General features: G+C 36.8%; 1 protein-coding gene across 2 annotated transcripts in view; it reads left to right on the top strand.

The window, feature by feature from the left end:
- Positions 1 to 12228, top strand: part of SPATA7 (spermatogenesis associated 7) — a 55701-nt gene that overhangs the window by 28358 nt on the left and 15115 nt on the right. For both annotated transcript variants that reach the window (XM_037394204.1, XM_037394203.1), the window contains exons 6-10: positions 5199 to 5677; positions 6787 to 6853; positions 8495 to 8565; positions 9498 to 9551; positions 10923 to 11000. In XM_037394204.1, coding sequence (XP_037250101.1) covers positions 5199 to 5677; positions 6787 to 6853; positions 8495 to 8565; positions 9498 to 9551; positions 10923 to 11000 — 749 coding nt within the window. The remainder of the gene's footprint in view (positions 1 to 5198; positions 5678 to 6786; positions 6854 to 8494; positions 8566 to 9497; positions 9552 to 10922; positions 11001 to 12228) is intronic.

Below are 12228 nucleotides of genomic sequence, written 5' to 3'. Positions count from 1 at the left end.
GAGGGGTTATTATTGTTGAAATGTATGATTGAGTAGATTTTTATCTTTCAAAACAAATTACAGTGGATTGAATGGATAGAACAGGAACATAGATTGGTAAGCAAGGTAGGTGTCAAGATTCTTGACTCCAAATTACATTAGTTGTAGTTCTTGATAGTGCCAATGTCCAAAGCTGTGATACTTCCATGGAATAATTGGGTTTTTAATTGTATCTGAAGAACAGAGCAAAGTATCTTTAAATCAGTGAGTTACTGCATATTTGTAGCATGTTTTTCTCTCTTCTTTTTCCCCTCCACACCCCCCCCCCCCACCTAAACATCTGATGTTTCTATAGATACAGATTAGAAAAGAAAAATGAACATACTTGCTTATGGTTAACTTGCCTATACAAACACAGGTGTACAAATAATTTTTGAAAGCTTGGTGTTGGTGACAAATTGCAGACAAACACCATTGTCTGACACTCCTTAGAATTTTTTTGAAGTCACCAACATAGTTCCTTGTTCCTGATTTCTTTGTATATCCGGAGGCTGAACTGCCTACCTGTTTGGGCTGTAAAGGTTTACCCCAGGATAAGGGCTTCAAAAGACATTCTTCTTTCTCAGTACTTGAATGAGTATGTCTCAAAACTGACAGAAATGCAGTTTGGGTTTGCCTTTCTATCTAGTCACTACCTTAGCTACTTGGTCTGTTCTGCTTACGATACATTTGAGGAGGAAAAGAAAAGAACTGCCGTAAGCTTCCTCATACATAAGAAATGCTTAAATTTAGGATATTGACATGTTTACCCTGGACATTTGTCTTGGTTTAGGATCAGCTCAACTGCTTCCAAGGAATAGAACGTGTGGCTTTCATGAGGTGTAGTTGTGTAATTGACCAATATCACTTAATATATTTTGTTATTATTATTTTGTATATTGCAGGTCACCAGTCATCATATGTTCAAAAATGCTTCTAAAATCCGATCTATATTGCAGCTCCATGAACTGTTCTAGTCTCTGAGAGTAAAAAGCATACAAGAAAAATTAAGCTGTTGATATGATACATGCTGAAGGGTATGGAATTAGCTTTTCAAAACATCTATATAGGTGGATTCTGAAACTTTCCAGTCTTATCTGTTTTCTATAGTGCTGAGCTACCACTACAAGTGCTTTACATGCAAACAATCACACTGGTAAGCCTTATTATACTGCTTGCTAGCACAGGCATTTGTTTGGCATTGTTACTGTGTGTTATCAGTTCAGCATTTAATTATGCTGTAGTAGTAAAATAAAGTTGGTTCACATGAGACATCATCAAGAAGGGCTTATTTTGGCTCAGCTAACTGAAAAAACACAACAACCTCTTTGCATTAGGCACTGGCAACTGTGGACATTTTGGGGTACTGGAGTAGCACAGATAAGTCTAACTGACATGGGGGTATATTGGAATTGTGAAGGAACTATATAGTATGACAGCAGTATGATCTGTGACTTAATTTTGCTGACAAACTACCTGCATTCTTTAATATTCCTCTAAATAGCATTTACTACATGCCATAAAATATATATTCATCATCTAGAGTTTTAATTTAAAATATGAAGGGGTTCTGAAAAGGAAAAAAAAGGAATAGTGTAGATTTAAAGCAGTGACAGTAGCAGTGTTATGAGAAAATGCAGCATTTATACAGTAAGAGTCATTGTTTAGAACTTTGAAGAATACCAGTTTTAGGATTTGAATGATAGAATAGAAAAATCAGGGTATATTTACAAGCTATACTATGAATTACACAGGGTAACATACTATACTATATTTTACTAGTAAACTAGTAATGTATTACTATCCTGTACTGTATATTAGTAGGTTACAATGTCATGAATTTCCAACAAATGTGTAAGGATTTCCAAGTTTGGTTGGTTTTTTCCCCCTCCATACCTCCCCCAGTAGGAGACTTCAAAAATCTCACAAGTATTGATTATCTTGGAGAATTCCCACAGGTACTTTCTTTTACATTTGATTTTGCCACTTTTGTTGGAGTTTAGTCCAATGTCCCCAGTGGTGGGGAAAATCACACATCCAATATTTTAATCACCTGATTATTTTCAAAAAGTGAAGCATTCTTGAGGATTTTCTCCAGGTTTATATTGTGTTCAGGCAATGAAGCGCCACTGGAAATCCTCTGAATCCGTGCTTCGGTGTTAGTCTCTCAAAATAACTTCCGCGTGGATTAATTGTAAGATCAGGATGGGTTGCTGGGTGAATCTGTGAATCTTCGCAACTGGCAGTTAGGGTTGTATGTCATAAATAAGTACGTATCACAGCATGTGTTTCAGTCCCATCACACTGGATGCACTCTGTCTCAGGCTTTTTATAGGGGAGCTATTCCTTCAGTGACTTCAGTAACGTAAGGCTTCTACATAATTTTATTTGTTTGATAGGAACATAATTGAGATGAATGAAACACATATGAAAATCAATTTCCCTTTCTCCCTTTTTTGACTGCAGAGCTTTATGGCCTGTACAGGTCTCTCCTTATCCTCCTGTTCTTTGTTCAGATGGTGGAGGTACATCAACAATTTAATCTCTGTTAGCCTATCTGAACGTAAACATCAGGTTTGTTAAAAATCTGGTCCTCAACTGGCCTGAGAAATTGAATTTTCTTCCTAGGAAACACCAACATTCTCTTAAATGTTGCAGCACTTGGTTGTTGTTGATGTGGAGCTATATGAAGTGCCTGAGTGTAACTGGCTACTTAGTTAAAACTGAATTAATTCGGGTTTGTTAGCAGTTGATTTTGCTTTGGGTTTTCTCAGGTGTCATTTTAGCTGTTATTTTGCCTTGTATTATACTGATTGCAGAGTATGGCAATGAGATTTTCCAGAATAATGCTATCCTGAGCTTGTCTCCCTCGCTGTTGCAGGACCTAGGTGCAAGCTCCATCTCTGGGAGTTGTACGCTAGGTAGTTTGAGTACGTACAGTGTGAGTCATCTCTTCTCCATCATACAGTCCAGTGTAACATTGCATACATAGTTTTATGCATGTGGATGAAATGAGTTTATACAACATTTTGCTTGCTGTTAGGCTTCCGGTTTAATCTGCTAATTCTGCAATATGGCTGTCCTTGGAAATTGTAAAATGTCATACATACTTTCCAGTGACTGACAGAATATTCAGTGGGTGGCTGTATCCTAGGAAGGAAAAGGTTATACAATAGCTGTCTTGCTACGATGCTTCCTAACTTTTCAGACACACTGTAAAGCATGTTTACTAGTGCATATACTCTGTCCAGGTATTTATGCTTTGAAGTTGCAAATTTTTCAAAAGTCTATGACAGAAATAAAATGTCTATTGAATTGTTCTTTCTCACTTGGCAAAAAAAAAAAAAAAAAAAAAGCTCAAGTTGTAACTTTCATAGAGTTGCATTTCAGTGTTACTTGTCTTTGGCATGGTGTCATAATACAATTCAGGAATAATATTGAATTTTTAAGCCTTAAGATATTATTTTTTTTCCCCAAAAAGCAGAAAAAAATAGCATGGTCTTTCCAAATAATTCATTCTGTAACCTTTCTCAATGACAGACTTAGTTTTCAAATTCTGATTTTTTTGTTATTAACTGTTTTCTTATCCCTGGCATTAAAATTATGTATCTCATAAGACCCAGACTTCTAAAATTGTTGGAAAATTCCCTATCACCTTCCATAGGATAGATTTGTGTTCAAGGTCATCACTAGTCTCTGGTGTACTTGGCTTCCTCCTTATTAACTACTCTTAATATTTGTTGCAATGCTTCACTTCAGTGACTTTTTAACTTTGTGAAGATTTAGTAATAACCTTATAGATCTCAAATAGAAAAAGAAGAGATGCATAGATGAGCTTTTGCTGTAAGTTTTTCCCATTTTGTTTTGATTGTCCTGCACATCAATGAGATTTGTTCAGCTAGTTTCTATTCAAAATTTCAGATGGCTACTGAAAACAACAGTTAGGCTTTCTTATTAACTAAAGTTGACACTTGGACTTCAGCCTGCATACAAAATAGACTTACATTGTGCTTCTTTCCGTGAGGAGTGGGTTAGCTGATCCTAATTTTAGTCCATGTACTACTGATTTGTCTGTATTAGTTTGTTGTCTTAACTAGTAGCCTTTTAACTGTATCCTTTTAAAGTAACATTGATTGTTTCTGAGAACTGAGGTACATATTTAAACTCTAATGTGTTGAACACTTAGGAAGCAGGAGCAGTAACACCATTTCCCTACCATCACCTGCAATCGACTGTATCTGTTCATAAACTCAGCATGTTGTTATCTGACCTGTTTAACTGTAGTGAGCTAACTACTTGCACTGTTGGCTTTCTATAGTGTTAGAGGGAAAGTTTCACAGCTGTCTATGTACCTGCTGGGTTGAGAAACCGAAAGGGGAACAGGACAGAAACTTGACTTTGTCTGCTGGAGGACATTGATTGTATTATTATAGCAATTAGGACATTTCTTGTGGAGCAGGGTGCCATTACACAAGGTGCACAACATCCTGTGTTGTACAGCCCTTCCAAAGATATACATCTCCCACCTGCAGGAAGAAAAAGGTCACACATGGAATAAACAGCTAGTTACAGTTTTCTTATTCTGTGTCTTTAACCACACAACAGTATTTTCCATGTTGGTCTAGCTGAATCAGTGAGCAGTGCCCCTTACAGAATATACGTCTTCTAAAGATAGCTGGTGTGTGATATACTTTAAAGCTAATAGGATTTGGAGAGAGAGGCCACAACTCCACACTTGATGAGAATATGTACTGTGAACTAGTCAGTAGAATAATTACAGATAATGTCTATGTTACCTTGCCCAGGTGGTATGAACAGAACATACCCAGATAAAATAAATTGCCTCAATGCAATGATTCCTTGACTTTTAAAAATGTATTGAGCCTTTGGACTAAAATGATTAAAACTCTTGCTTTGATGTAGCCATCAATATTCTGTAACAAAGCACCAATGTTTTGCTATTGAATCAAACCATTTTCTAACTACTCTGTTATTTCCAGCGACTAGGTTTTAAGATCTGTTAGCACTGGGACTGCTCTGAAACCAGTTTGACTTAACAAAAATAGAATGTTTTTACATAGAAAATACCTTCAGGCTGGTAACAATAATAGCTGGGAGTACCAACTTGAGCAAAGATGGTAACTTGCAAAGCAATGAAATCTTGTTTTATTTTTTCCTAGAGTTTCTTGGAAGCAGAAGACAAAGACAGTCCCTTCCCTTGCGCTCAGCAGGCACAATACCTATCAAGAGTGCTGTCTCCTTACGGCAAGCATGGCTTGGTTCACTCCAGTCCAGTAAAATACACCAGAAAAGATTGTCAGAGTAAATCTAATGCATCTAACTCAAACTCAAGTGTCAGTATGTCAAGTACACCAAGAAAACGCTCTGGACTATCATGCAGTTGCTCCACTGATAGTTTTGTGAGCATTAGTCATTCCCAGAGGTGCAAAGGAAGCAACTCCAAAGAACGTGGTGGGGATCTTCTAGACAGGCACTCTGAATTCTTTACTGATAGCCGAAAACCTTTTACTCCACGCACCTTAATATCAGATGCTAAATCTTCCCTGTCAGAGTACAGGTATTACACTCCTGCTCGAAGGAAAAGGAAAAATCACTGTAAGCAGCATGTGGAAGCTCAAACGCAAACTGATGTGATCAGGTACAGAGATTAAAACATTATTTTGAAACCGTGGAATTTAGAGGTTATCATAACGGTATCTTTACAAAAGCAACATGTTTTGCTCTCATTTACATTTGCATAAAACCAGAATAATTATTCTGAAATTATTTTAGATATGCCTTAGCAAAAGCTAGAACAGAATATGATTTTCCTTTTTTCACTGGCATATTTTGTTGTCTTCCCTCCGGAGGAACTGTTTTCATTTATACAAATTGGATACAAACTGCCACTAAATCCAAACTGTGGGATCTTGCATCTGCCGGGGATAGTAATTCCCTCTCTCTTTTCTTTGCTCTCTCTCTGGTGTATAGTTGTGCTTTCTGTCTTCTAAAGAAGTAACTGCTATAAGCATGCAAGTAGTTCCTCACTGTTGCCCTTGTAGTCTCACACTTTCCAGTTCGTTAATTAATACATCATGCAAAGGTCCTTTTTTTTTTTAAACTCTTGAATGCAGCTCTTCATTGCATTCTTAGCATTTTAATCTAAATGCCTTCAGACATGTCCTATATGAAATATTTTATACAAAATTAATGTCCTTCTCTTGCATTGAACTCCTTTTTAGCAAATTAAAGTTTAGATTTAGTTTTGTTTTTACCGATACTACCTCATAAAGAAAAATCTTTTCTCTTTTGTGTCCTCAGTGCCTGCATGCCTAATTCTGGTTTTGTCCTAGAACAAAGTATGAATTTCATAAGACTGGAATTATGATAGCTTTAGCTCCATGTTGCAACTATTTTTCTGGCTGTGGGTATACATTTTCCTGGTGCACTTTTAATGTACATAGGATCATCTCCATTCTCAGTTCTGAACAATTATTTTGGATAATTCAGCTATCCCCTGTAAATTTGCAGCCAAATAATGGACTTGGGTCACCTATTTATGACTGTTATCATCCTTCAAAATGAACTATAACTTAGTTTTATTATGTGAATGGAAGCTTGGCAGATATTTTCTAAACCGTCCGAGACATTTTAGTGCTAGGTCCTGTTCAGATTGATGGGAAATTTCCACAGTGGCACTGGTGTTCTTATTCTGCATATTTTAAAAGTAGCTTTCCTGGAAATCTAATACATCTTTAAATCTTGTAGCTTTCGATCTGCAGACAGAGCATCTGAGAGAAAAGTCATGACTGAACAGCAGAAGATCACATTTAAGGTAACACATCTATCAGTCATCTGGGTACTCTTGCACACCCTTCACCATCATTTCGAGTATATGCTTGATCTCTGCCACAGCAGTATACAACTGATTTAAGTTTAATTTTCTTTATTTTCGTGAGATGAATTAGTCCTGTAGAGGAGAGGGAGTTTCAGAAGAACAAGTGGAAACAATAAGAAAAAACACTAAGGCATGGGAAGAGATCTTAGGATATTGCAAAATCTTAGTTTTTTTCAACAGTTTACAAGTGCACTATCACTTACATATCTGTTAAGTTCATAGATAATTGGTACATTTTTTTTTCAGCAGAAGAAGGTACCTCTTTTTCAAGGAATTTTTGCCTTCATTTTTACATTGGATAACATATTCCAAAAAGCCCTCAACAGAAGAATTGGAGCTAAGGAGTTCCTTGCTCTGAGGAGGCACTCAGACCAGTGGGTGGTGAAGTTTTCCTTGATACTGTGTGCTTTCTGTCTTGCTGAATGTATCTGGAATGCTTTAATGAAAAATCACACCACTTTAGATTCTACAAGCCCTTAGTATTTTTTTGTCAGTCACAGAAATGTTTGCATCCATCATTTCAAGTTGAATTTAAAGTGTTTGTGACAGTTGAACTTAGTTTTTCAGTTATTTGGTCTTTCAGAAATTGCCTTAGTGTTTGGTAGTTTAAGATTATTAAATTATAAAGATGATACGGAACACCAACATCTTTGGGAGGCAGAGGGAAGCAGGTGAAGCACCTGAAATATTTCCTAAGACTTCAAATCTGAAGTTATTTTGTCTTAATTTGTGCTAATATTTGGATGGAAAGAATTTGATCAGAAGTTAGGTTCGTTCTTTAGGCTTTATCTTGTAGCCATTGTACAGACGAGTCTTTAAACAGCCAGCCCTGCCAAACATAAGACAAGTACTTGAATAACTGTGGACTTTCTTTCTCCATAAAGGCTACAGGGTCAGAGTCTTCGTGTCTCTAGCTTACTAAGGCAAATAATTATGCTTTACTCATTGGAGGAGAGTGGTGAAAGAGAGTATATATTTATAACTTTCCTGAAAATAGAAGAGAGACCCCCTGCATTGATCTGCATCTGACCTCGTTAAGAAAAAGTTAAATGATTATTTAGAAGGCTTCACTTCAGTTCCAGGAAGAACTTCTGATTTCATTTCACACCTGTCGTATCCAAGTTTTTCTTTGGCTGTTGTAAAAGTGGTGGCAGTAAGTCATGTAGCTTTACAGTGGCCCTTTCAGAGTATTACCATTTAAAATGCAGATAGTCAGCAACTTTACTTTCCATCAGATTTGTGCAAGCAGCTCAAGAGATGTGGTTTAGAGTGCTGGTTCCTGGTTTTGCATACCAGATTTTACTCCTGTTGGTGATAATGACCCCCTCTGGCTTTCAGCAAATTCATCTTTGACATACTTGTCAGGGGAGAAATTTTACTCATCTCCTGTTGCCCCTGACTAAATTTTTGGATGTCAAAGCTGATGAACCTTTGCTGTCTCAGTTTGTCAGAAGTTTCTCAGAGAAGACATAAAATTTATAGGGCTGTCTAATGACAGAGGGTTATTAGGTTCATTTTAATGGTAAAATTTGCTGTGTATTTGCACAGATATTAAACATTTTTATCTCTGTGTTGTAGGCTGAAGATAAAAGATACACTGTGGATGAACCCGAGAGAGGAATAGCTGCTTTTCCATACTCCTTTCTAAGGTGCCTGATTTACAGAATTAGGAATATTTGAGGCATTCCTTCTTGCTTTCTGTACAGTTGCTTCTTAGGCCATAAGCATTGACTAGTCTTTATAAGTCTCTTCACACAGGACTTTTGTTTGGTTGGGTGTCTTACATCAATGGCCTTTCCCAGCTTCAGAATCCATTATTTTCTTATAGTATAGTTGCACTGGGAAGCCAATAAAAAAAGAGAGCTCTGAAATATGCGAGTATTTTTGTCAGGAGTGAGATGATGACAGGTTAGTAGAGGCTTTAGTTCTGTGCGTCTGAGCGTACATCTGAGCTTACACACCACATATTCCTTATACAGCACTACAACTAAATACTGGATTGGTATTCAAATTGGTATTTCCTTTTGGGGGAAAGGGTCTTCAGACATCCAGCTTTTTGAATCTATGATCTGTGAGAACTGCAAACCAAAGGCATTTCCCACATCTTTTTGTTCTGAAAATGTAATACTGAGTTTTAGAATATTGTCTACAAAAACAGTGTTTGAAATCAGGTTAGAACCCAAGGGCTCCCAGCTGATTCGCTCTCTGGCTTTTTCATACAAAGGCATTTTTACCTGAGAAAAAAATTGTACTCTGGGTAAAAAAAGCACTCTTATGGATAGTGGAGGTCTGTATAGCATCTGAAGTAGCACTGAAATATTTGAGCTATTGGAGCACTGTATCTAGTGAAGTGTTTTAATACTCTTGAACCATAGTCTTTCAGGCTTCAGCATAATTTTTATTATTTATTAAAACCAATTTTTGCTACTGGAACAAGGTTTGGGGGTGTTCTGGTGGTTTTTTTTTCAAAGAGGAAGTGGGATAATGACACAGCATGTTTCCAGAAGAAAGTGAGATGCAAGGTAGTATAGAGGGGTTTTAGAATGTTGTGCTCTTTCTTACTCTCTGATTTTCTGATTAGGGAGTCATCGTTGTATTCTCAGCAGCCTTCAGCAAGGAGGACTATAGAGGCTGAGTAAGTATCCTTAAACCATTTTTCTGCTAGTGCAACTTTAAGCTAGGAACTCTTCCTCAAAACTGATGAACTTGAAACAGTAAATGAGGACTCAGAATAAACTGTTGTTCACCATTTGCAGTAGAATTGACATGACTGCGAATTGTTACATAATTAAAAATTTTAATGTGAGTCTAAAAATAAATTAATTATAACTTTGTAAGCAAGATAGACTTCTCATCCAGTGGCTATACTTTAAACATTTCCAGTTCTTTTTTGGTCTGTAATTTCTGAAGAAAATGATGGCGAAATATCAAGTTGTTGGGGTTTTTTTAACCACATTTCTGCTCTGAAATTTGATGAGAATTAGAACAGGTTTGAGTTACATTTGGAAACACTGCCAATACTTTCTCGTGTGATCTTGGAAAGTCATTTAATTCTTTTTGTTCTAGGAGAGCCTTGTTCTTGCCTAACTTTAAGGAGGTGATATAGGTATCAAGGATCAGCTATAGATAGCTGTCTTGACTATGGAGGGAACCAAAATGACAATCTTCAGGCTGGCTGACAAATTTTACATAACAAGTGTCATGCAAGTGGTATCCCATTTCTTATTTTTGTTTATTAAGACTGGAGGATGATTTGATAGAGCTTGGTTGGATACTTTGGGATATTCAGAAAGATGCTATTAAACAGCACTGAAATCTTTTCTTTTGGGGTTTTCTTTCAAAACTCCAGAACTCCAAACTTTTCAAGAGTCTCCCATTTAGAGCAATTGGCATCAACAAGGCCTTAACAGGTATTAAAATAGAGAGAAATTTGTTTGAAGAGGTGAAAGCTAACATCTCACACTAACAAGGATTGTGTGCATCAAAGAGTTGTTTGAAAGGAATGGAGGCTGTCAAATAAGCACTTACATTTTTCTGAGCTTCCGCTGAGGACTAGTAATTTTCAGCTGCAGTCAGATTCTCTAGAAGCTACTTTGAAAGCCTTTACTCAGAGCATCAAACTGCAATTTTACAATTTCTTCCCAGTTAGCACCCCTTTCTTCTTCAGCGCAAAACAGGTTCTGATGCTTTCCAAGATTTGCTGGTATCCTCACTCAGCATCTCTGTGCTAATTTATACCACGCCAGAAAGTCAGCATAAACATGAAGCACCATAGTGACCTTTCTAACAGTCTGGTATTTTACACAGGGTTTGTTATCATTCAAAATTGAATGAGAGGCTTTGCTTGACATGGTAGAATTACCTTTTTGAAAAACAGCAGCTGGGGCCAAGAACTATAGTCTTTTAATGGCATTTCCCATAAAGGTAGTGGTATTGGGCTTACTACATAGTGTAATGTGTTGCTGTTTTAAAACATTTAATATTGGGTTTTCTGTTCTCCCTACAGAGAAGAAGAGCTTTTATATTTAGCTTTCATTGAAGATGTAACAAATGACATTCTTAGCCTCGGGCTGTTTTCTAACAGGTAGGTTACAATTGTTTATGAATTTGTAATGCTGTGTCAGAAACACATGGACTCTATAAGAAAGGAAAGTAGTGTTTAGTAATCATTTCTTTGCCTTTACGAATATATAGTTACACAGTTATCCTTTGCTTTTGTTTCTGTTTCTATTTTGCTTCATGTAAGAATGGGGAACTAGGAAAGACCTGTGGGTCACCTGCTTTGATCTGCTGCTGTGTACCAGGAGATGAAGCCTTTGTTAGAAACTGACCTGGAACCCTAGTTGGAGTAACGCTAAGAAGAAATTGTTTTGCTCTGCAACATCTGTTTTACTAAATATACCAAGTTACTAATCTTTCACACAACAGATCCTCCATCTCCTTTCCTTTGTTCCTGTTCCAGTGTGAAGTCGGTCTTCAGCATGGGTTGTCAGGATTACATACTGTTTCAGATAAGGCTTCACCAGTTGCTAAATCAGATTTTTTTTTTCAATAATTAAACAATAAGTTATGATACAATTAATGTATTTGAGTAGTATTCCCAAATTATTTTCCATACGAGTTCTTTCTCATGAAGAGCTTTCAGTTTATAGCAAAAAAACCCTGCAGTATTTCTGATACAGATTTTTAACCCATTTTTGTAATTCCATTTTCAAGGCAGTCTAATTTCAACATAGTATTCTGATCTTCCTCTAGGCTCATAATGTTCCCAGCTGTTTTTCTGTTCTGTGCATTCTCTTTTTTTTTTCCCCCCCTCATGTCAAGGCTATCAATGACAATGTTAAATACACTAAATCAAAAAATTAATCTTTGAGAAAATTCCAAGAGCAGCCTTCCTCCGGTTCTTTTTTTTACAGTAATGTTATCACTTAAAACCCTTTTTTCTTTTTTTTTTTTAATTTTAAAAAGATTTTTTCTTTTTAAATAATGTCTCAGGTAAGCTAGATTAAATTCACTTGACCTGGAAATCTGTTCCAGTGACTGTGTACCTTAGTTGTCACAGAACACTTCCTCTGTGCTGAAATTGTTTCTCATCCTGCTTAAGCAATGGAAGAGAGCTGTCAGGACTGAGGACTTTTCTCCGGATTTTTTTCTGAAGCTGGATTTTATTCCTCCCCTTAATTTACACTTGTGTGTATCAGCCGCTGTGGTGCACCTGAGAGATTTTGGATACTTCAGCGTGCCAGTAGAACCACCACTGGATTTTTGGTTTCTTCCACTGCATAGACCCGGCAGACCACATACACCCAGAG

This window comes from Falco rusticolus, chromosome 7, assembly GCF_015220075.1.
Source record: "Falco rusticolus isolate bFalRus1 chromosome 7, bFalRus1.pri, whole genome shotgun sequence".
In the NCBI taxonomy this organism is placed as follows: domain Eukaryota; kingdom Metazoa; phylum Chordata; class Aves; order Falconiformes; family Falconidae; genus Falco; species Falco rusticolus.
The sequence above is the reverse complement of the archived record's forward strand: the minus strand, read 5'-3'. Positions and strand labels throughout refer to the sequence as shown.